Below are 24,502 nucleotides of genomic sequence, written 5' to 3' on the forward strand. Positions count from 1 at the left end.
AGCTGTCTGTCTAACGTAGGCCTGGGTGCGCCCTGCCGCGGTAAGTCAGGAAGATGGGGGTGGGGTGGGGGCGGAGGGGGACCCGGGGAGGAGTTAGTCGCCTGCCTATTTTCATATTCATTAGAACTGGGAGGTTTCTCGAGGAGCCCAGCTGAGCTTCAAGATATAAAAGCAACTTCGGGTGCCCCTTCTACAGCCGGGACGTATTAAAGGGCTCGGAGCGGGGCAGCTCCCGGCGCCGCAGCGCGCTCGCTTCCCTTTCCCTCCTCTCTGGCCCTCCCTCCTCCCGCCCACTCGCTTCCTCCCCCTGCGCCCTCCAGCCTCCGCGCCCCGCGAACTCCGCAGCAGCCTTCTAGGATTATGGAGTTCCTGAGCGAGAAGTTTGCCCTCAAGAGCCCGCCAAGTAAGAACAGTGACTTTTACATGGGCGCAGGAGGCGCGTTGGAGCACGTTATGGAGACGCTGGACAATGAGTCTTTTTACAGCAAAGCATCGGCGGGCAAATGCGTGCAGGCCTTTGGGCCGTTGCCCCGCGCCGAGCATCACGTGCGCCTGGAGAGGACCTCGCCCTGTCAGGAAAGCAGCGGTGAGTCGCCAGCGCCTTAGCCAGAACCGCGGAAACCTTTCAGCAAACCCGAAGTGCGGTGACCATTCCGGATAGGCAGGAGGGAGGAAGGAATGAAAGGGGGAGCGAGGAAGGTGGAGGGAGGAGAAAGGCAATGAAAAGATGCGCGTTTTAGGAAGCGATGTTCGGCCAGTTGGAGGCAAAGAAGGGATCGGGCGCTGGTTCGCCTCCGCGCGATTCTTTTCGCGGCTGGTTCTCATCCTTCCAAAGTCTCAGTGGTAAGAACGAGTCTCGGCGTCCCTGTATCCTGGACCCAAGCGTAAACTGATAGGGCATTAAGTAAAGCGTAATTGAGTCGAGACAGCGCGTTTCCTCTGTGAGCCTAGCTGCCGGGGCGGGCGGAGCTGAAATCGATCAGAGCTCGTTAGTGGACGTCACTGTCGTCGTCGTCGGGAGTAAGAAAACTTTGAGCTCCTTTTGGTGGAAAACCTCTTCTTTTATGTTCCAAGACGTGGTGATCTTTTTCTTTCTGAAGTTGGGAGATTGCTAGATTAGTTTGTATGAATTGTGATTTTTTTGCTCCTTTGCGTATGCCTACGTTTTTGTTAAATGTCAAATGACTTTATGTAGCTTCTGGCAAAGAATACCCATTTAATTACTCACTCCTGGATTCAGTATTGTCTATTTTTCTGACTCCACGATAGAAGTGATCTAAGCAGTCTTTCGGAGTGCTTCTGGGCGAATTCTTCAAGTTTGAATGCCCAAGTATCTTGAAGCCAAAATGTTATCAAAACAAACCATCTGTCTTTTCTATCTTGTAACCGAATGCAAACCTATTATTTCAGATCGCGACAGCTAAAGCAAGTTTACAGTTCCAAGAGGACTTTGCCTTATCATTGTATATATTCCACAGTTAATCTGTAAGGAGCGAGTTGCTTTAAAATAACAAACGAATTAAGTGTGAAATATTTACAGTAAGCCTTCTGCTCTTTATTTTAATGAAGGTTCAAAATCTGGCAAGGTACTGACCCTTCGATCATTTTCTATTTTGCACTCAAAAAATTTAAGCTATCTTTTATATTTTACTTATTAACGTTACAAGTTACTTTTGATTTGCAAAGCTAAATCAGACATTCGCAAATGATGTAGAAAACAGTTAAATCGTTTAATAATTTATTTAGAAAGATGAGCAATCAATTTTTATCTTCAATACACTGATTTTTGGCTTGCTAGCTGTATTTGAGACTGCAGTATCGGTGGTGTTCTGGATTTTATATATGTGCATAAAATTAATTCAATGGACAAGTTTTTCTTTTCTTTTCTTTTTTTAATGGTTTTCTATGTCCTATGGTGACTGCTGGATTGAATCATTGTTTGAAATTGTCGGAAATCCAATGTGAGGGAAATAGTTGATCCAATATGATTTTTGATGCTTGCTCAACTTCTAAACAACAGCACACTATTATGATGAATTTTAGGAGATATTAAGTAAGATGAACGTGGGCAGCAGTCCGATTTTTAAGAAAAGATCCTGTCTTTCTGCCGAGATGCCCTGAGCCTCACTGCTGCTTCCCCTCCCCCATTCTCCAGACTAATTGCCGCAGTTCCCCCTTTAACTCTGTCCACAGAGACAAAACCGTATTTTAATCAGTCATGCCTCTTCTTTATATTTGGTTTTACATGACATCTTCCTTTGCGTGAAAACTATTAGCTTACACTAAAGGAGTAATTTGTTATATAGGCTTTAAACTTCAATACGTTTTTACAGTAATTAACAGTTGTAAAAATACATTATGGGAGATAATTTAAGAACAGAAATAAACGGAAAAAAAAGCATGCCAGTGCATTGGAAATTATAATCTAGAGGGTTAAGTGACTTTGTTTACTTTTTAAAAAATGCCTCGCATGTCATCATATGCGTCCATTTTATGTGTCTGTGTGCGTAACATTTGTAGGATATATTTTTGTTTTATAACATATTACATGCATGCAATCAAATCTGAAGGAAATTACTGAAATTAAAATACCCCTTAACAGAATGCCAGATGCCATCCATTGCTATGTTTTAATAGATGTTTCAATTTCTGCCCTTTACTGTATGGAAAAATAAAGCTTTTCATCCTAAAACATATATCATGGTTTAAGCAGAAATATGACATATTTAGAAAGAGGTGCAAGATGAATTTTTAAGCTAAATAAATCTTAAATCTGTTCTTTCTATAGAAAGCACTTCCTAGAAACTGACAATGAAATTCGTGTTTTTTTTAGTTTATTAGATCACTTTTTGAAAGAATTTAAAAAGGTTCACATGAATAAATACTCAAAATAGTTAAAATGTAGTGGGCTTAATGCCACATTGCAAATCTGGGAAGGGGGAAGATTATTTTTCAGAAGATTTTTGAATTTGTTGTACAGATATTATTTAAAATTGAGTATCTTTCCTGAGTTATCTTTGCATGTCATTAGGTTTGGGTCATTTTTCTAAAATCATATAATATATATATATATATATATATATATATACACATATATATATATATATAATATGATTATGTATATATAATATATATTTATATATTAGAGCATCTTTGTATTTGCCTGCATTATTTTGATTATAAATTATGTTCATAAATGTTACATTAACTTTGTAAAATAGACTTTGAATTTTGGCAGATTATAAAAGTTCTATGTAAACCTTTTTTCAGTGGTTTTTAAACCTGTCCCACGCTGAAATAATAATTATACATAATGTGATGGTGGCGCAGTGCCTAATGCATTTGACTGGTAACCAGAAGGCTGGTGGTTCAAACTCACCAGCCACTCTTCAGAAGGAAGGTTGGGCAATATACTTCTGCAGAGATACCGCCTGGGAAACCCAAGGAGGGGTTGCTGTGAGTCTGGATGGACTCTACCGGCAGTGAGTTTTTCTTTCTTTCTTTCTTTTTTTTATTATGATAATGAATTAATACTGGCACAGTAAGTCATTAACAGACTGCTTTCCTGATGCTCTAAATTACTCCAATTTCATTTCTCCGTGGAGATATTTCACAGTCCTGAGAGCTGTTCTTTTCCCCCTCCGGGTACAGTGAACTATGGGATCACAAAAGTTGAAGGACAGCCTCTTCACACGGAACTGAACAGAGCCATGGACAACTGTAACAGCCTTCGAATGTCTCCTGTGAAAGGGATGCCAGAGAAAGGAGAACTGGATGAGCTTGGGGACAAATGCGACAGCAATGTATCCAGCAGTAAGAAACGGAGACACCGAACCACCTTCACCAGCCTGCAGTTAGAGGAACTAGAGAAGGTCTTTCAGAAAACCCATTACCCGGATGTATATGTCAGAGAGCAGCTTGCTCTGAGGACGGAGCTCACAGAGGCCAGAGTCCAGGTAGGAGACAAATGGAGGTCTTGGGAGAGGAATAGAGGTAGAATAATTAAATAATTAAAGTTTGCCACAAAGGAAAGAACTGATTCTAGGACTGAGGATTATAATAATATATGCATGTGTTGTTATGTATATATGCATATAGGTCCACTAAAATTCTTTTTTTACTTGCAAAGGACTACATAACTCACATAAAGGCATAAAACAAAAGAACACTTGAATAACTGCAAAGGCATAAATATGCACAGTTATTTAAAGAGAGCAGAATATGATAACATACCCCTGACTTAAAATAATAATAATTTTTGAAGAATGAAAGTCAGGATCACAGTTATCCATTTAGTCATTCATGTATATTTTTCTGTTTTATCAGTCATTGAGGTTCTTTTTAAATTATGTACAACAAATTTGTAAATTATTCACATAACAGTTCATGAATCCCATCATTTTATTAGGTTTGGAGTTGTAATAAAACAAAGAAAAATATGAAACAATCTCAAAGACTCCTTATTGCTATGTATACCATAATCTATTTTCACTGCACATAAAGATCGAATAGCATATTTACAGTTTTTTAGCCCCTGTAGTTAGTTATCTCTATGTTGTGTTTCATTGTGATTTCTTAAATCTAGATAAATTACATGGGTTTGTTATAGGCAATAGGAATAATGATCTTAAAGAAATTTATCGTAAATAACTCAATTCTCTTTATAAAATGTATTCAAATTATCAAATTGAATGCTTTGATATATTTAAATTCTTAAATAATTTGAAAAAGCAGAATCACACTGGGTAAAATTCTCCCTCTTAGGCTTGTTTTATTTTCACTAGATTTGATATTCTTTAACTATATTTTATTATTTCCCAATTAAAAACTAAGAGTTTAAAATGTGACAGTAACTCAGGAGAATGGACTTTTTCTTTATGCTTTTTAAAATTTAATATTGAATTTTGCAATTCGTATAAACCACTTCAATAGAGAAATGAAAAAATAATGAAAATTTTGTTCTGAGTGAAGTAACAGTATTCCTTCTTAAGATTAAGCCATAGTGAGGCCTTGACATCATTAAAGACAACATCTGGCGGTGCACGGATAACAAGCAGCAGATTTTTGCTTTAGTTTGTGGAGGCAAATGGTTACTTTATCTTACTTCAGGAAGTAAAGATACAAAAAGTTGATGCCAACAATGATTTTTAGAATTGTCACATATTAACATGAGTCCTGGATGTGTTGTTTTGGTCTTGTGTCCATACATTTAAATTAGTTATACTTGTAACCATAGAAAAATATGTTTATGCACCAAGTGATCAGCTTTGCATGTTGCTTGTTTCCCCCTTAACATTTCATCAAGTTCTGATTAATTTTTGTGTTAGGGACAAGCATAGAGAGCCAACCAGAACCTCATTTCCTCAGGTGGTTCCCTTGCTTGCTTTTCACATAAGTGTGATAATTGGCACCTGTTTTGAGATTGTCAAGACCTTTTTGTCAATGAGAAAAACAACTTCTTGCTAAAGTATATTACTTTGCTTGGTGAAGACAACAGGAAAATGTGTTTTGTTGTTGTTGTCCTGAGGAAAAATTCCCCCCTGGTAATGTGGATGATACATATTTACCAACAGTGTAGAGGGAAACTATGCCTTGTTTTGATTGCTGAAAATTCTTCAAAGCGCCATCTTAAATTTGCAATGTATGCTTAAACATCAAACTAAACATTAATATGTTGCCATACCATGAAGGTAAAGAAACAGAAGTTTAGAACTGTAAATGAAAAGAGAAAGAATGAATATTTCAAATAAATTTTAAAGAAAAACTTTTTACAATTTACATTTTATACTTAATTTCTAGCTTCTTTCCTAAATATTTTAAATTCTGAACATAGCTCTATAGAGAAGATTAATGAGTTTCCTCAAAACTGCTTATGTAATGTTACTCAAAAAGTATCAAACTATGTATAAAGTATGTATGTTGTTGTTATGTGCCGTGGAGTCGGACCCCTCCTTGGGTTTCCGAGGCAGTATCACTAGGGAAGTAGATTGCCCCATCTTCCTTCCGAGGAGAGGCCGGTGGGTTTGAACCTCCAGCCTTCTGGTTAGCAGTCAAGTGCTTTAGGCACTATGCTACCAGAGCTCCTAAAGTATGTATAGTGAATATGATATTCTTTCTCTTCCTTTAACAAAGTAAAATATTAAAATGGAGAATTTAGAGAGCTCTGAATGTGAATTAATGAATATTTAAATCTCGGAAGAAGATGGTATTAGGATCCATGTTTCCAGTATGTAATTAGAGAAATTGTGGAAGACAGCTTAATAACCCAGGAGAGATCATACCAACTCGCAGGCTTTCTTGATACTTAGTTATATTGCTTCTATTTCTTTTATTATTTATATTACCATAAAAGTTTAAAACTGGAGAAATGATTGTGGAGATATCTGAGCATTTTCCCTAAAAGAAAATAAATGTATAAGTCATGTAATTGCTGCAGTGAGCACTTTTGTCTACTTTAAAACCTTCAGATGATTCCATTTCACCTGTAGTCCTTACCATACTCAATTAAATATGTAATCTTGATTTTTTCCTTTTTCTAAATAACCAAATTTCCCCTGTTCCCTGTTTCTGATGTAATATTTATAATTAATATTTTTTAAGATTATCTGAGTATAGGAACATCCCAGAAGAATCTTCTGTTTGTAACTTGTTGTAGTGTTATAAAGATATGTATTTGTTTACCTGACCCAGATATTAATTTGGTTAGACTGGCTGGTTGGCTGGGTTTATAATCCCCAACTTAAAAGTTATAAACCTCTCCAGACTCACAGCATTCTCCTAAAGAATGGTTATCAATACTATTTTGGAGATAGAAGGAGTCTTCAAAATCATATAATTTAATTCCTTTTCATTTTTGATAAATAAGAATACTCAGGCTCAGACATATTAAATAAATTTACTGAATGTCTCCTGGCTCTTTCTATTAAATTATGTTGTCTCACAAGCACATCATTTATCACATCAGGATACAACAAAAAGTAAAATTTGTGAAGGCTTTTCTGAGATAAATTCCTTTATAAGTAATTTTATTGACCGTTTTACCTTTCTGGTTGAAGTCTTTTAATGTCACCTTTGCTTTATCAGCTATCCCTAAGCTAAAATTCTGCTCTTTTGAAAAATGTAGGTTTGGTTTCAAAATCGAAGGGCCAAGTGGAGAAAAAGGGAACGTTATGGCCAAATCCAACAAGCCAAAAGCCATTTTGCTGCCACCTATGATATATCAGTTTTGCCAAGGACTGACAGCTACCCACAGGTATGGCCAACTGTATAGAATACTGATCAAGAAAAGTAGATGGTGTTAGTAAATCCTTAAAAGGGTCAGCATAAACTATATTATATCTGATATTATAGTTAAAAATGAACATTTTAACCACCTCATAACTTTTTCTGTGTTTGACAGATTTTTATTTTACTCCAAACCAAAAAACCAAACTTAGTGCCGTCCAGTCAATTGACTCATAGTGACCCTTCCTTGGGTTTCTGAGGCCGTATCTCTATGGAATTAGATTGCCCAGTCTTCCTTTTGAACAGTGGCTGGTGCGTGTGAACCACCAGCCTTCTGGTGAACAGTCAAATGCCTTTGCTTTACTAAATTATTATTTTTTAATTATTCTATTATCAAACCATATAATTAAAAAATATGTCGGTGTCTCTTCCCTTTGGCACTATCTTGTAAAAGTAGCAGCATTATTAAGTAATATGTCTCTTAATTACTGCACATTTTGAATGCTCTGGACTCTCCTCCTTTGTTGGCTTTTAGAGATAAAACGTTATCTGGCATGTTCTATCTGTGGCTAATGTTTTATGAACCTGAACCATAACCTAGTGTCAAAAGTGGCCTATGGAACCTTCAGTCAGATATGAAAATATCCCTATTTTCCTTTGTTGTCATTTTAGATTTGAAGGTGGTTATTATCTTAAGGACACATTTTAAATTTTGTGACTTAAAACATAGACAAAATTAGTACTAGACATATAATTAAAGAACTATCACTTTTAAGAAGTACTTCTTTTTCATAATGGGAGCCTCTTACATCATTTCAAAAGGTATATTATCTTTCTTCTAATGTTTTGCACATTTAGGGGTGTATTTTTTTCTTTCATAATTTGTGATGTAAGTAAATAAAATGCAGTTCTTTTTTTATACCTGGGTCTTTTTTTCTATCATTGGATAATGATATTCAGAACTGTATTTGATATATATTTAAGAAACATGTTGTTGTTGTTGTTATTTGCCATCGAGTCGGCCCCGACTCATAGCGACCCCTCCTTGGGTTTCCGAGGCAGTATCACTACGGAAGTAGGGATGTCCAACCTTCCTTCCGAGGAGTGGCTGGTGGGTTTGAACCACCAGCCTTCTGGTTAGCAGTCAAGTGCCTTAGGCACTATGCTACCAGAGCTCCTATGTATAAAGACAAAACCAAAAAAACAAACCAGTTACTGTCAAGTCTGCTGATGGCAGCTTTGTGTGTGTGAGAGTAAAACTGAGCTCCTATAGAATTTTCAATGATTGTGATGTCTCTGAAATAGAGAGCCAGGCCTTTCTTCCAAGATTCTTCTTGGTGAACTTGAACCACCAACCAAGACATCTATCATTTCATTTCTTACTGCCTAATGGATGTGCATTTTAAGAGACCACTTTGAAACATATATAAAACATGTATGATGGAGAAAAGTAGTTCTGTGCTTGAAACTGGTAGTTTAGTGACTAGATCATTACAGCTCCCGAATCAAGGGTATTTGTTTCTATCAACTGTAAGTTCATATCCTGGGAGTGTGAATTCAGTCCTTAGATTTTGTGCTAGTCTTGTGTGTTCTTTTATGATGCTGGAAAATCTGTCTTGGCAATTTCATTCTTCCAGATAAATTGACCAAATTCATTATATGTAATGTTATATTTAATAATATGTATAACGTTATATGTTAAAAAGAAAAAAAAAGCCCTACTGATTACTTTGTTCAACACTCATTTTGAAAGTGTGGTAACTAGGCCCATTGAGTTAAGGAATTGATCCAGATCACACAAATAATTCCTTATAGCCCACTTTACAAAGGGTTCCTGCAGCAAAGTCTTTCCATGGGAGTTTCCTGGAAAACTAAAGTTATGGATCTCTCTTGAATAAATACCCCACACTTGTTATAAGAAAACTCTGATTTCTTTTACTTCACTTACAATTTCTGGTAAAATTTAAGTCACCAAATATTTTGAGTGCCCTAGTACTATGAGAATCCTTTATAAGCATTAAGATCCATGAGGGTAGGACTTACTGTGCCTTCACAGTACTGGGCATTGACCTGGTAACATCATCAAATGCTACTATACCCTTTGTAGCTTCCAGACATTGCTCTAAACAGATTACATATTATTAACTCATTTAATCCTTACAACAACCTTATGCAGTAGGTGTTCTCCATTTTCCAGATGAGGAAACAGAGTCATGGAGAGTTTCACTGTTGGTAAAGTTCAACACAGTCAGTCTGGCTCCCAAGTGCAAAATCTTAACCCTCACAATAGACTGTTTCTCCCAATGAATATTTTTTGAATGATTAATAAATTACTACCAAGAAACATATGACTTGAGTTGCACTATTTGAGTCTGTAGTTTAATTCAAAAGGACTGGAAGCTTACTCGCAACCAGTGAAATAACAATAGAAAAGTATAATTGAGACTGCAGATAATTTACATAATTTTGAGCTACTTGACTGTTATGACTTTAGAAATAGTGCAGTCATGAATTAACAACTCTCTCCAAGATGCCTTTAAACAATCTTATTCAGAAATTTATCCCACAACATTGTACTATATCATTTTTCTATCTTTTCTTTCAATCTTATTTTTACTTTCCTTTTAAATCCTCTTTCTGTTTTCTACTTCTCTGTTTCTTGGTGGTGCTTGCCCTATGGCTGACTCCTCTTTCTTCTTCACTACAGCATACAGTATTTAGAATTGTGCCTGGCACCCATGAAGCTCTGTGTAAGGGATTAATATGTGTTGATATATTCTGACTAGACATACCTCTTTTTCCCCTAGGGTTATCTTGCGATTGTGTAATTGTGCCTCAGGGCTTTAATATTATTAATTAGCAGAATAAAGTACTCTAATAACTAAAACAAGAAAGGAAATGGTACAATCAAATTACACACTTGATAGCATTTTTCGCTCTAACAAAGGATTGATTTAAAACTTTTCCTCACAAATAATGAGAATTTTGCAGTCATTCTCCCTATGACTTCTTCATTATTTGTGCATTGGTTATACCACCTCATAATTTAAGTATGAGAGCATGAAAAACATATTTCCAAGTTAGTTTTGACAATGCGTTGTATTAACCATAATTAAAAATAATACCCTAAGATTCATAGTACATTTTGTCCATTGCTACATCTTTAAAATTTGTTCCCAAAATTCTAAAATCAAGTGTCTCTTCCTACTGCAGATTGAATAAATGCCAGGGAACAATTCTGTTTAAACTTTTAATAAATATGGCTGACTTGAAAACTTTTTCATTTGTTTTGGGAAAAAAAAAACAAAAAACTTTATTCCAAGATCATGTCTCCCAAGTTTCAGCCTAAAGGAACCCTTTTTTATCATGGGGCTTGAAAATAGACATTTATAGAGGTAAAATAGGAACTGAAATAGAAGCCAGCAACTCAATGCAATAGGACATTGAATTTGGTTACTGTTACTAATTACAGAAAAAAATTACAAAATAGTTGGAAATTAGAAAATGTTGGCGGGAGGACAGAAATAATTAACAATTTGGCAGGAAAGCAACAGCATAGACAGAAATACATGAAAAACAGAGATGATGTAGAAAAGAATCCCCTCAAGCCTGCTCAGTGGAGATAGTAATCTTAGCACAAGTACATGTATATATAATACATAAAATGTTTATGGACAAATAATTCAAATTTTAAAAAGTCTTTTAAATACATTGCTTCAACTGATTTTCATTACACTCTAATAACTACTGCTGCAACAGTAAAAATAATAACTAACATTTGAGAGCTTATTTTAAACCAGGTATTGTACTTCCTGCTTAGCCATTAACTCACTTAATTTGAGTTCAGGTTTTCTGAGTTTAAGAATGCAGTATTCTTTATACAACATTTTCTCCAAATCCATCCCTGAACATTGAATTAGTTCAATTTCGACCCTAAAACATCATGCCACTTTGTAAAGTAAAAATTCTTCCTTTACTTTTAATTTGTAAATTAATAATGTAAAGCATTTAAAAAGCCTATTCTCAGACTGATTTAAAATACTGTTTTTCTTAAGCCTGTTCATGTTCCATAGCACACAAACAAGGGAGTGAGAGGTGTGTTATTTCAATATGAATGACACATTGTGAAGATTTATTATGTCAGTGGTAGTATACTTTAAGGTAGCATATTTTAAAGGACTAAAACGGTATCTTCTTTTTCAAGTCCTTCATTTTGACTCAACAGTGTCACTTGTCATTTGGCAACACTGCGATTTAGCCAAACGAAACTATTTGATGTTCTTTAGTACAAGATATTTTTAGAAGTGATGTCACCACTTGTGCTGAATCTGTTCCCTCTATCTTGAAATCCCTTCTCATCACCTAAACCTTATGTCCTCCAGCAACTCTCCTCTGAATCCTCCTTCAATCAGCACAACACTTTCTTGCTTACACAATGGGGATGATGAGTTACAGAAAATGTCTTACCTTCACATTTACGTTGTGAAGTATTTAAAAAGATGACCTAATTCTTACTCATGTTTGTTAACATTATCTTTGTAATTACATATACACTAAATATAGATGAATAAAATGATTACTTCACTTACATATTTATGCAGGAGTGCTTTAGAAAATTTAATCCGCTTTCACTAAAACTGCTGGTTTCTGAATCTCTGCTGCTAACCAACTCTGTGCTGTTAGGCAATTAATGTTTCCTCTTTGGGTCTCAATTTCTTCCACTCTTAAAAGGAACAGACTAGAAAGATCCCTTTCAGCTCATTTTATTTTATTTTTATTCCAGAGTCATTTGCATTTTACTCAACCAATATTTGCCAGGAACTGTCTTAGGCACTGGGGATGCATGAATGATCCAAACAGACAGAATTCCCTGCTTTGTGATTACAAACATTGATGCTGTGCTTGTTGCTGTCTGCTCAATTCTGATACTTGTACTAAATTCCACACACACTTCTTGGTGCAAACTAAACCCACCAAACCAAAGACTCCTAAATAATTTTGTCCTTAAGCTTAATAAGCAAACAAGTATCTAGCGACATTAAATACTAATGTGTTTCTAATCTAATGCAACCAAAATGTTTTAAAGATAATTATTTTGATGAATATAAAACCAAAAAAAAAAAAAAACCCAAACAAACAAACTCATTGCCGTCAACTCAATTAGACTCATGGCAACCTCTCCTTGAGTTTCTGAGGCAGTATCTATATGAAAGTAGATTACCCAATCTCTCTTCTGAGGAGTGGCTGGTGGGTTTGAACTACCAGCCTTCTGGTTAGCAGTCAAAATTTTTGAGGTATAAACATCTTCTGGATGATTACAGCTAGTCTTCATTCTTACAAGAAAACATTATTTTTAGGCTACTAGTTTTGGCTTTGGGAGCTCTGGTAGCATAGTGCCTAAGGCACTTGACTGCTAACCAGAAGACTGGCGGTTCAAACCCACCAGCCACTCCTCGGAAGGAAGATGGGGCGATCTACTTCCGTAGTGATACTCCCTTGAAAACCCAAGGAGGGGTCGCTATGAGTCGAGGCCGACTCGATGGCACATAACAACAACAACAACAGTTTTGGCTTAAGGAGCCCTGGTGGCACAGTGGCGAAGCACTTGGCTGCTAACTAAAAGATTGGCATTTAAACTCACCAGCTACTCCATGGGAGAAAGAGGAGGCAGTCTGCTTCCATAAAGATTAAAACTTTAGACACGCTTTCAGTACTTCTGCTCCATCCTGTAAGGTCACTGTGAGTTGGAATCAACTCAATGGCAATGCGTTTGGTTTGGCTTTAGGTTTGACTTGTATTACAAGAGCAGTAACTTTTCATTTACTAGCTAAATAACTTTAGTTAAGTCCCTTGACTTCTTTGATCCTTAGATTCTCCATTTATAAAATGGAGGTGTTGGGGTATTGGTATAGATTATGGTGATGATGATTATGATGAGTTTTTTGGTATTGTGAGAATAAAATTGATTTTCAAATAGCAAAGCACTGTGTTTACAGTCCATGGAGTTGAACACTGGGTTTGAGAAGTGCCACAAATTCATGCAATAGGCTTCATAGTGAGGGAATTGTGGGTTCAAATACTAACTTACACTTAATAGCTTTCACACCGTTAGCACATGAATTAACCTCTAGGAACATTTCTCCTTACTTAGAAAATGGAAATAAAAGCTCACGTGATAGTTGTGAGGATTAAAACAACAATGGATGCAAAATACTTCAGCCATTGCCTACTACACACTGAGTGCTGAATAAATAGCAATTTTATCATAGCCATAAGCCATCATTAATTTTGTTCTATAATAGAGAAATAGCTAAATGGTTTGAGTAGTCTCTCAAGCTGTAGCATTTAAACTAATCCAATCTGAGTAATTGTGCTATTTAGGGATATGTCTTGGTCATTATAACTAAGGAAAAGTCAAATTTAGTTAAATATGCTTTCCTTTTTAAATTAGGACAACTAAATATGGTAGTTTTAGGAAAGTATGAGTGTATTTTAAATCCCCTAGAATAATTTTCTCATGAAGAAAAGATTATCATAAAAAAATCTCAAAAAATGTGTTGAAGTTTTCTCCCACCAAAATTTTCAATGAGGTTTTATTTAGTACATTGTGAGAATCATAACTGAATCTCTGTTACCAAATATACAAAGTACACAACAGTATCTTGGTTTCTATTGCTTTGTTGATGAATTATAAATGCATGCCCCTTGGAATTTGAATATACCAAGAGTTGGATTCAAGTTACAGGTAATTTATCATCAGTGGGATAGTTTAAAACATGGATTAAAGCTGTATAACATTCCTAGTTTAGCAAATTCCTTTCAAACAATGTAATCATGCAAATTTTTGAAATAGTTTTATAATACATGATTTTTTAATGTATTGTCATCATGCCCTTCTTTCTATCACCAATTTGTGTACTAATCTTAAAGTTTACCTTTATTTAAGCTGACAAGGCTATGGAATTCTTATCTCTTTCAACCACTACAATTTAAAGCAATTTAAAGACATCTGGAGTGGTTTTTAACCTTTGGAGAATGTAGCACATTTTTATCTGTTATTTATATTTTTTCCAAGCATTTGAAGCACACACATAAACCAAAATCTCTTAAAAATGTTAATAATATAGCTATACTTGTTACACTGTAATGATTGTGTTCTTATCTGTGAAACAAACAATTGAATGGTGATACAGAGAAATTTCTCTTATGATTTATGTGTGGACAAAATGTCACTATCATTAGGTCAATAATATTGATGCAATATCGATGTACAGTTTCTCACTGATAATAGAGCATAAATATTTTTAAAGTCATAGGAAAAATAGTGTACTATTATTCAAATAAATATACTTAGGTTTTTATAATAAAGTTGTTGATTTAATTAAGTATGTAAAGTATATACAAAGTTTATATAAATAAGTATAAAGCATTTTTAATACATATGCATGCACATATATAATATATATAATATTTATATATGTTAAATGTCATATTGGTTAATCCTGATGGTTCTATGCCTTGTTTTCATTCTAAATCATAGAGTATTAAATATGGAAAATTTTACACAAGCTCAACTGATTTTAAAATCAGAAAAATAAAATTCCAACTGTGTAGTTAGTAGTAAAAATAGAAGCTGAAAGTGATGATGGCTATACTCAAGATTCTAAAAGCAAGTTCAGAGTTGATATATGACTAAAGTAGAAATCTCTAAGATTAAAAATGTTCTGAGAAAATGGAAGTATTTGTGCATTTCAGTTATAGTTTATGTTATTTATACCCCCAAAAAACCATAATTTATATTTTCATCTTTGTTTCTTTTATTGTGAATTTTGTTTTATTGTAGGATTGTGGCATTAATACGAAACGGGCACTAATAAATCAGATAAAGCTATCATGCATGTACTGAAATTCATGACTATAATGTACAAATGTTAGGAAAATAGTTAATATGATCATTGTTGCTTGACAGTAATAAATAAAATAGCAAATGCTGGATGCTGTTGTTTTATTACCTCCTTACATGAGTTGATTTGAAAAGTTTTGTTTAAAGGAATTTATGGTGTAATTTTTCTATAAATCTTTTTAATGATTGTAATTACTAGAAAATTAAAAAACATATCCAACAAAGGATTTTTTTTTTAATACTGTTGATGTTTCTTATATCTTTGGCTTAAAGCACTGTCATATTTATTTGAGTAATACAAAATATAAACACATTTATTTGATATCATTGTGATATTAACAATTTTATGAGACTTGGTGCTTTTTATTTTTTGCACTAACAATAGATATATACTTTTATTTTCATAAAACAGTTTTTTCCTCTGTTTATCTGAATCATACAACTATTATATCCAGTAGTGAATTTCTTCATTAACTGAAAAGGCATTCTTCCTTGTTCCAAGTCCCTGTCCTTATTTCTAAGATAGAATTTTATTAAAAATCAAAGTGGTAATCAATACTAATATATGCTCCCTTTCTGATTAATAAATAATGCTGTGTCACTCAGTTTCCTAGTATTATATATTAGAAAAATACACATTTGGAATTTTTAAAATGTAAATTCATTCTAATAAATATTAATATTTTATGTGTCATCTTTATAATTTTCTCTTTTTTTTTTTGGTGAAGATTAGATCCAATAAGTAGGAACTGGTCAAAAATACATCTTTATTTCAATTGCAGTTTGCTCTTCATGTTAGTTAATTCAAGTCATTTCCCTCCAGGTGGTATAACCTCACTGTATATTATTAACTGATAGCAAATTCGCTATTTAGAGAAACTGTTCTTCTCTTTCTGCCTGTCAGTAAGTTACTGATGTAGTAACATGAAAAATTAATGGAAACTTAAAGTTGGTCAGCAGCTAAAAATGTGTGTAATTTAGCATATGAGTCATATTAATAATTTATCACCCTAAATTTTAAAGGAGGAGATATGCTAGTAAAGTATGTGACAGGTCTCTTTAAAACATTGAACTGCCTTTGAAGAAAGCTCTGTTTGTACTTTTTTAGATAGATCATACAAAAAAATTCTGTTTAATTATATACTGATAATATACTAATAAATTGAAGAAGTATTGAATAACATATAGTCAATGAATGTCAACATTTTGTCAAAGAGGAAAACCCAAAATAAACTTGGATTTTAATACAGAGAAACTATTGCTGTAACATCATCACAAGCACCTCTTTGTGAACCCCAGATCTCTGTCTTAAAGCAAGCTTTAGCTCCTGCAGGGAAGTGTTTAGGCATGTGATTTGAATGGTGTATGTGTAATAAGTGTATATGTGTGTAATTAGCGTGTGTGTATGATGTGTGGGTATATTTGGATGTTGGGTGGAACGTAGGAACAATCTGTATATAGAACAGTGTTAAATAAACTGATTTCAATAGAAAAACATAGTTTAGTTAGTTGAGTTTAGAGAGATGCTGGAAAACTATGAGAAGATCTATGTATGTTCATGTTGTTCTGTCTTTCTATTAAATTCAGATTAAATATCATAGGCTGCTGTCTCCTAAATTGCATTAACATTGGAACATAAAATATGTAATACTATTGTGAAACTATTTGAATTTTTTTTTCCACACAAAACATAACTAAGGCAAAGACTAACACACATTTCTTTAGAAAGTTTTCTTAAAATGTATTAAAAATTATAACAATCAAATCAAATATATTAAAAATATACACTAGGTTTAGCATATTAATATTTTCTTTGTAGTTTTGGTTATTAAACTATATTTATATCAAGTTTCTAAGATAAATGAGATTAATAATTTCACATTGATAATTTACCATATTACTTTAATCCACAACAAATATATTTCCACAATGAAGCATTCTTAATATTTAAATATGTATTGTTAGCTGCTGTCAAGTGACTTGATCCTGTATCTTTTGATTTTAATTCCTTGGAAAGAAAATGAATGTTAAATGAATTTAGTTTCAACTTGGGGAGAATTAGAAAGAAAATAGCATTGCTCCAGAATTCCAAAGCCATGGAATAATTGTTAATTTTATTTATTTATTATTTTTTTATTAGAAAAACATTAAGGGACAAATGTTCAAAGTAGAGTGTTATAAGTTAGCTGAACTTCCATTCATGTTAATGGAGGCATTTGGCTTAAGTTCCCTGGACAATGCTTTGAACATACTCCTAGAACTTTAAGAAGATGTCTCAAAGCATGTTGAAACATTGTTCTAATGTGCCTTTGGTTCTCTACTTCTTTTAAACAAAACAAAGAAGAAAAATGTAAAGAGAAGTACTTTTTTTTTTTTAAACACACATAAAATAAGAATATGGGCATTATTTAATAATGTTCCTGGTTATGAAATCCTTGAATATTATTCAGTTGGAGGCCTACCTGAGTACCCAAGAAATCATTTGATGCTGGATACTGTGATTTTTGGGGTCTCTGAAACAGTCCAAAACAGAAGAGTAGTTATCCTATTTAGGAACAAAAAATACATTTCATTCTGGAGTTTAACAGCAAATAAAACCTTTTTTTTACTGAGTCAGAGAGGGAAATGTTGCATGGCTTCCCCATTGACAAATAAGTAATGTGCAGTTTTAGATAATATAATTTTGTAGATTCCAAGAATAAAGGTTAAAAATTGGTACCTAGATAAGAGTAGAATTAGCGGAGGTGTGGAGGTGCAGTAGAGAGAGCTCACTACTCTCTATGTCTACAACAGTAGACTTAGTCATCCACAGACTCCAACAACTTTGTTGTTTAATCAAATACTGCCTTCAAATATTAACAGAAGTAGATTGTTCATAACAAAGGTGTTACCTTCCAGGGTTGCCCTACAATGATCAGACCACATCTAGATTATGTTATGTTGTAGATGCCATATATTGATAAGGATGGAGGGTGTTGACAATGTGAGCATATTTAGAGAAGTGTGACTAGATTGGTACAGAGTCTGGAAACCATGTCCTATGTGGAATGGTTCAAAGGACTGGAGGTATTTCGCTGGAGACGAGAGACTTGGGGATGGTGTGATGATTGCCTGTCATTGGAAGATTTCCACATGTAACAGGGATGATACTTATCCTGTGTCATTTTAAGGAACACAAGTAGAAGTTATAGGTACAGAAAGATAACAGTTCACTTTTACTGAGCTCTCCACAAGGAAATGGACTATTAAATAGGTGAGTGTCTTAAGAGGAAGTATGCATTTCTCAGGGGTATAATTGAAGGCATAAAAGGAGCTTTCTTATTTGTAAAGAAGTCGGGCCTCAACAGTGACTGCTAATTCTAGTTTATTTTTAGAATTGCATGTATGTAGTATTACAATTACTATTCTTAATATCATTATTTTAATATCTTAATACAAAATACCCTGAGCCACGCCCCATGCTTAAATAATCAGAATCTCCAAGGAGATACATCTATGGTGGAGAATAAGTATTTAATAGGAAAAAGAAAAACTACTTAGGTAAATAGTGTTAGCAAGATGTAGGAATATAATTTGTATGATTTGTATTAAGATTATATGTTACGGTGATTCTAGAGTTCAAATCATAGAACAGAATCTAGATATATTATTATAAGTTGACCATAAAATTTTGACTTTACCTATTAGAAGGATCAGTCCAACTTTCATATTCTTAGATTTTCCATCATTTAATAAAATACATTAAGGGATTATCATATACTGCACTAGGCCTGAAGATAAGGAAATAGTCTGGAACAATAATCATGGATTCAGCTTTCAGAGAATGAAGCTTATGAATCCCCACAAAGTTAGGGTTATAAATTAGTTAAGTAATTTTGATTCACAAACTAGGTTTTATATAATTATGTCACTTGTTAAGATTTCCTAGGCTCAGATTTGACCTCTACCATTAGATATAAAGCACCCTTGTGGTATGGTACTTAAGAGTTCAGCTGATAACTGGAAGGTTGGGGGTTCAAAGTTACTAGCTGCTCTGCAGGAGAAAGATGTGCCAGTCTACTTTCATAAAGACTACAGCCTTGGAAACCCTATGGGGCAGCTCTACTCTGTCCTACAGGGTAAATGAGTCAGAATTGACTCCGCAGCAATAGTTTGGTTTGCTTTTGGTATCAGAGTTATATAATCTTGGGTAAGTTTCTTTTTTAAAAAAACAAACAAAAAAACTCTGTTCTATAGTTTGCCTTCTGCAAAATGGGAATATTAGAAGCATATACCTTTTAGCTCTGGTAGCATAGTGCCTAAGGCACTTGACTGCTAACCAGAAGGCTGGCGGTTCAACCCACCAGCCACTCCTCGGAAGGAAGGTTGGGCATTCCTACTTCCGTAGTGATACTGCCTCGGAAACCCAAGGAGGGGTCGCTATGAGTCGGGGCCGACTCGACGGCACATAACAACAACAATTTAGCATTATCTATTAAAGTGTACTTGACTGCTAACCAGAAGGGTGGCGGTTCAAACCCACCAGCCACTCCTCGGAAGGAAGGTTGGGCAATCCTACTTCCGTAGTGATACTGCCTCGGAAACCCAAGGAGGGGTCGCTATGAGTCGGGGCCGACTCGACGGCACATAACAACAATAACAACATACCTTTTAGTGTATTGAAATGATTAAATGTATTAAAAATACACTTAATGTAATTCCTGATGACAGTAACTAATCAAAAACTGTTAGTTATCATGACCGTGATTTTCATCATCAACATCAGAAAGTTAAACATTGAGAGGAGGTGCTAGAGCGGATGCAAAACTGAAATTCACTTTTTTTTTCCTTATGGTTTGCACCTACTTTTGACATGAAACCCAACTAGGTCTCTAAAGTCAAATGAAGACATACCAGAATGTTGTAAATTAAAGAAGGAAGGGAGAGAGAGGGAGGGGGGTAGACACACACACACATAGACATGATGGAATCAGGATGTATCAATAAAATTGTGTGAAGTGTTTATCTCTGTGGGAATAAATGGCAAAGCCTTGGAAAGACTGGTGTATCTTCTCAAGGCTAACAAAACACTGCTGTACTAACTTGATTTAACCAATCTGTTCTGTTCAGAAACACTTCTCTATGTTAGAAATTATTTCATCAAAAGTAATACATTTAACCTGCTCGATCATGTCAAATAAGAAATTTTGATCAAAATAAAAGCATTTGGCTATGTAATGGAAACTAGAGAATTCTTCCAATTTATAAATAAATTAATATTAATTTGCCTAAGCAGAAATTTTAGTTTACATTCATGAATTACCTTCATTGCCTTTCTGTTTTCTTTTTTACCCACTTGTCTTTACAATTTTGTTTCCTACATTACCTCCATATACTTCTAAGATTTGTATTTGCTTCTATGTGTTTTACATGATCTAGTTAATATTTATTAAAACTGATGATTTTTCTTGATGGAAGAAGAAAAAAATCATTTCTTACCTGATTCTATAATGAACAAATTTATTATTTGAAAACTAATCTTCTACATTTTAATAAAATCCATATATTTGTATGAATTTGGAATACCACTGGATGAGTGGATGATTTTAATAATAAATTCTAGCAACACTACTAATTAAATTGAGAAATCTTTTAGCAAACATGAAATACAAATAATCTTTACCACTATTTTGCTTTCCATTTATTTTTCAAAAATAAGTAAGCAAGTTCACCTTTCATTTCCTGAAAGAGCTTTTGTCAGACATGTGACTGTGGTTTCTGCAGTGTAGCACAATGTTTGATTGAATGGTGCAGGAAAATCACCAAGATCAAGTTAGAAGAGCTAGCTGGACAGAATAATGATGTTAATAGTGCCCCTTGTTGGTCTGAGCTGCATAACTCAATGATCACTAGCACCAGTCATTATATATGGCTAAAGCAGAATGCGTCTAGTAGAGTGAGCCAAAACTAAAACATAGCCCATGAAGATTTAAAGATTAATAAAGGATTAGTTAAATGTGCAAGTCATTATGTACATACCACAGATTTAACAGATTTAAAGCTGCTTATAAATACATAGAGAACCATTTGAAAAACAACAGTGAAATGAGCATCTTGTCAATCCGTGAAGCCCTGTGTAATGGGTGAAATTACTTGTTCAGGTTTTCTCTTATAGTTCAAAACTTGTTAAATGGACCTCTCCCAAGTAACAGAGTACCTCCTCTACCAATGTGTTCTAGAAGATTCTTCAGCATACTTTCTGCTATTAATTGAAAATAAATTGTCAATGAAAGTATAATCTAAGCTTGAGTATTATACGACTATACAAGTTTATGTGTAGTCACCTAGAATGTTGATGTAAGAATAATATAAGAAAACATTGATTGTTCCAGTTTTGATACTTCCTTTCTTATTACCTTGCCTTAAAAAGAAAACAACTTCTATTGTTGTGTTCTAGTCAAAATCTATTATAATGTAGCAAAAAACATTTTTATTTCATGTATGTTTATTTCATCTTCTAAGGCTACATCTCTCTGCCCTGCTTTGGACCAGACAACATTTTACTTTTTCATTTTCCAACTCCTGTTGTTTGTCATGATTTTCTCTGTCCTTCCCAGTAATTCATGTGATTACTGTTCTGTTCTTCTTGTTTAGTAGCTTGCCTAAGATACTTTCTGTTGAAAACTCACATTATAGTAATTCCGTTTAGTGTTTCTTTTACATGGTAATAGCTTCTGAGAAACGTGTGTCTGTTGGTAATATGGCATTGAATTTTTTCTCTGTAGAGATTTAAAAATATGAAATAGGAGCTTCACTGGCACAAATGATAGCCTAAAGTTTTAAAACATAATTTTATATGTTATATATTGCTTTGATTATATTCACATGCTATTTTTTGCTAAATATTTGTATAGTTTGTGAGATTTATTATTATTGATAATGTCCATGCTTTAGGATTTTAAGTTTGCTTTGTATGTCACACTTGTTTCAACTTCACTATGCCATACAGCAATTTTAGAATAAATATGCTGTATAGCAGTTTTAGAATAAATGTGTTTGAAACGTTTATGTATGTATGTATACATATATATGTTAAGTTTAAATATCTGTTTGATCAAGTTTATAGGACAGAAAAAGCCATAAAAGCAAAAGTTCCTAAAATCATTTTGATCAATATTATATTGTAGAACAAACAACCTAATATCAACAATGGCTTCCAACAAAAACTGTAACACCAACTGTCCAACTTTAGAGTAAAAAAAAAATGCTATTGTGTCATTTTGTTTAGACAGATGAAAACTGTCTTTAAACTTGAAACCATACTTTAAACCCCTTTTCTAAGCACATGAATTGGTCATGAATCATGATGGAATCATCTCGAGTCATTAAAAAAAAAATCATGACTGTAAAAAGAATACTCAAGAGATTGACATGTTTTGAAAGTATTTCATGTGGTCAAGTATGTGTGTGTGTGTGTGTGTTTTGTGACTTATTAAAGTATAACAAAATAGAGGAATCTTTCCAATAGCTCTTTCAGTCATTGTTTTATGTATCTAGAATAATTACAGACCACCCATTAGGGGCAAACATTGGATAGTTAACAAAATTAAGTAAATATAATTTAGCAAAAGTAAGAGAACAAAAGTGAGAACGTGTAAATGTAATGTTTGTTGTTTTATATATTCCAGATTCAGAACAATTTGTGGGCAGGAAATGCAAGTGGTGGTTCTGTGGTTACTTCATGCATGTTACCACGTGACACTTCCTCCTGTATGACACCTTATTCTCATTCGCCTCGGACAGATTCCAGTTACACAGGGTTTTCAAACCACCAGAACCAGTTCAGCCACATGCCCCTCAACAATTTTTTCACTGACTCTCTTCTTACCGGGGCTACCAATGGACATGCATTTGAAACAAAGCCAGAATTTGAAAGGAGGTCTTCCAGTATTGCGGTTCTTCGAATGAAAGCGAAGGAGCACACTGCCAATATTTCCTGGGCCATGTAACATACAGTACCCTTTCATTTTTCATTTAATAGTAAAGTAAGACATTCTTATTTCTCGTATTTAAAGGATACAACAATAAGCTGCTGTGTGTGGAATTGCTAAAGGTCAAGATATACAGTGAGACCAGCTTAAATAAATAGTTGTTGTTATTTAACATTAAAATTTAAGAATGAACCTCTGCAAAGACTAAATAGGTTTACCGTGCACCACTCTCCACAGACTGTTTTAGTAGTAAGATTTTTTTCCCCCTGTTGTACGAGTCAATGAAATACGGTCATGCAACCGAAAAAAATAAATGTATTAAACAAATTCCTCTGTTATAGATTGATTTATGTTACGTGGGTATAACAAGAAATCCCTTGTAAAATAATATCTGATAAAGGAAGAAATGCACTAGGGAAAATGTCAAGATACCAAAGCTGGAAGGTAAATATTGAAGTAGGGTGTTTTGGGGAGTTAACTGCCGTGTGTCTTTCTCTCACTGGCTTGGAGCTACAGTGGGCATATCCCCTTTACTGAGAATTTATCTCTAATCCTCAAAGATGTTTTTACCTCTAGATATTTTGCTAAACTTCCACTCTGTGAAAAAAAGTATTTTTCTAAAGTGACCAGCATTCACCTGAAACTTTTGCAGTTTCCCAAAAACACTTGGCTAAAGGCGAAAAGTGGAATATTCTAGTGTGATTTAAAAATAGCATCACGAGAAGATTTTTTTTTTGTTTTTACATGCCATCTTTTTAGGAAAAAAAAAGACAGCATGAAGTCAGAGACCTAATTATTGAAAAAAAGAAAACCTGCCATTGTCTTTAAACTGCAGTTATGCTGATTAAAATATTCAGACAAACATCTCATACACGGAAAGAATATGCACTAAAAGAGCAGTGTATTTGAACTTATATTTATTCTCTGGATATGTGTGTGAACACATACACGTATGAGTGTTTGTTTCTTGACATACTATGCTTTCAGCATTTTTTGCTACTGTGATTGTGCATAGGGAATTAAAATGTCAGAAGGCTCTGTACAATTTCTGGTGGAAAAGAAAAGAAGAAAAATACATTGCATCTGGAAAATTGCTAACCCCTTTGATTTACTTCTCCTCCCTTTCCCCTGTCACATTCCAAGTTTTTTCAGATGAGTGAAATGTCAGCCTCCTTGAAAGACTCTTAAATTCATAAAGGCAAAGTAAATTAATTGAAATGAAGATGACTGCCATGGCTCAAATCAGAACGGGATCTGCTCTTTGTACTCTTTCTGCATCTTCTTGTGGTCCTTGGAACCTTCAGGGATTTGGCTGGAAGCCCTAAAGGCTAAAAGACGAGAATAAATGAATTTTAAAAATTAAACTTCAGAAAAAAAGTATGTAAATCCAGTAAGCATCTCTTCT

General features: G+C 34.2%; 1 protein-coding gene across 1 annotated transcript; it reads left to right on the forward strand.

Moving 5' to 3' along the window:
* Positions 1 to 360: 360 nt before the first annotated feature.
* ALX1 (ALX homeobox 1) lies at positions 361 to 23,115 on the forward strand. Its single transcript, XM_007952576.2, has 4 exons — positions 361 to 586; positions 3,652 to 3,956; positions 7,124 to 7,252; positions 22,795 to 23,115. The coding sequence occupies exons 1-4, from the start codon at positions 361 to 363 to the stop codon at positions 23,113 to 23,115; spliced, it is 981 nt and encodes a 326-aa protein (XP_007950767.1).
* The last annotated feature ends 1,387 nt before the right edge of the window (positions 23,116 to 24,502 follow it).

The sequence above is a fragment of the Orycteropus afer genome, unplaced genomic scaffold (assembly GCF_000298275.1).
Source record: "Orycteropus afer afer isolate SDZICR_OR568_19922 unplaced genomic scaffold, OryAfe1.0 scaffold00349, whole genome shotgun sequence".
NCBI classification, from domain to species: domain Eukaryota; kingdom Metazoa; phylum Chordata; class Mammalia; order Tubulidentata; family Orycteropodidae; genus Orycteropus; species Orycteropus afer.

Bases quoted from the DNA above. Each gene is read 5' to 3' on its own strand.
- ALX1 (XM_007952576.2), top strand. From the start codon at position 361: ATGGAGTTCCTGAGCGAGAAGTTTGCCCTCAAGAGCCCGCCAAGTAAG. The intron at 3,957-7,123 runs GTAGGAGACAAA...TGAAAAATGTAG, and splicing joins TCACAGAGGCCAGAGTCCAG to GTTTGGTTTCAAAATCGAAG. The intron at 7,253-22,794 runs GTATGGCCAACT...TATATATTCCAG, and splicing joins GGACTGACAGCTACCCACAG to ATTCAGAACAATTTGTGGGC.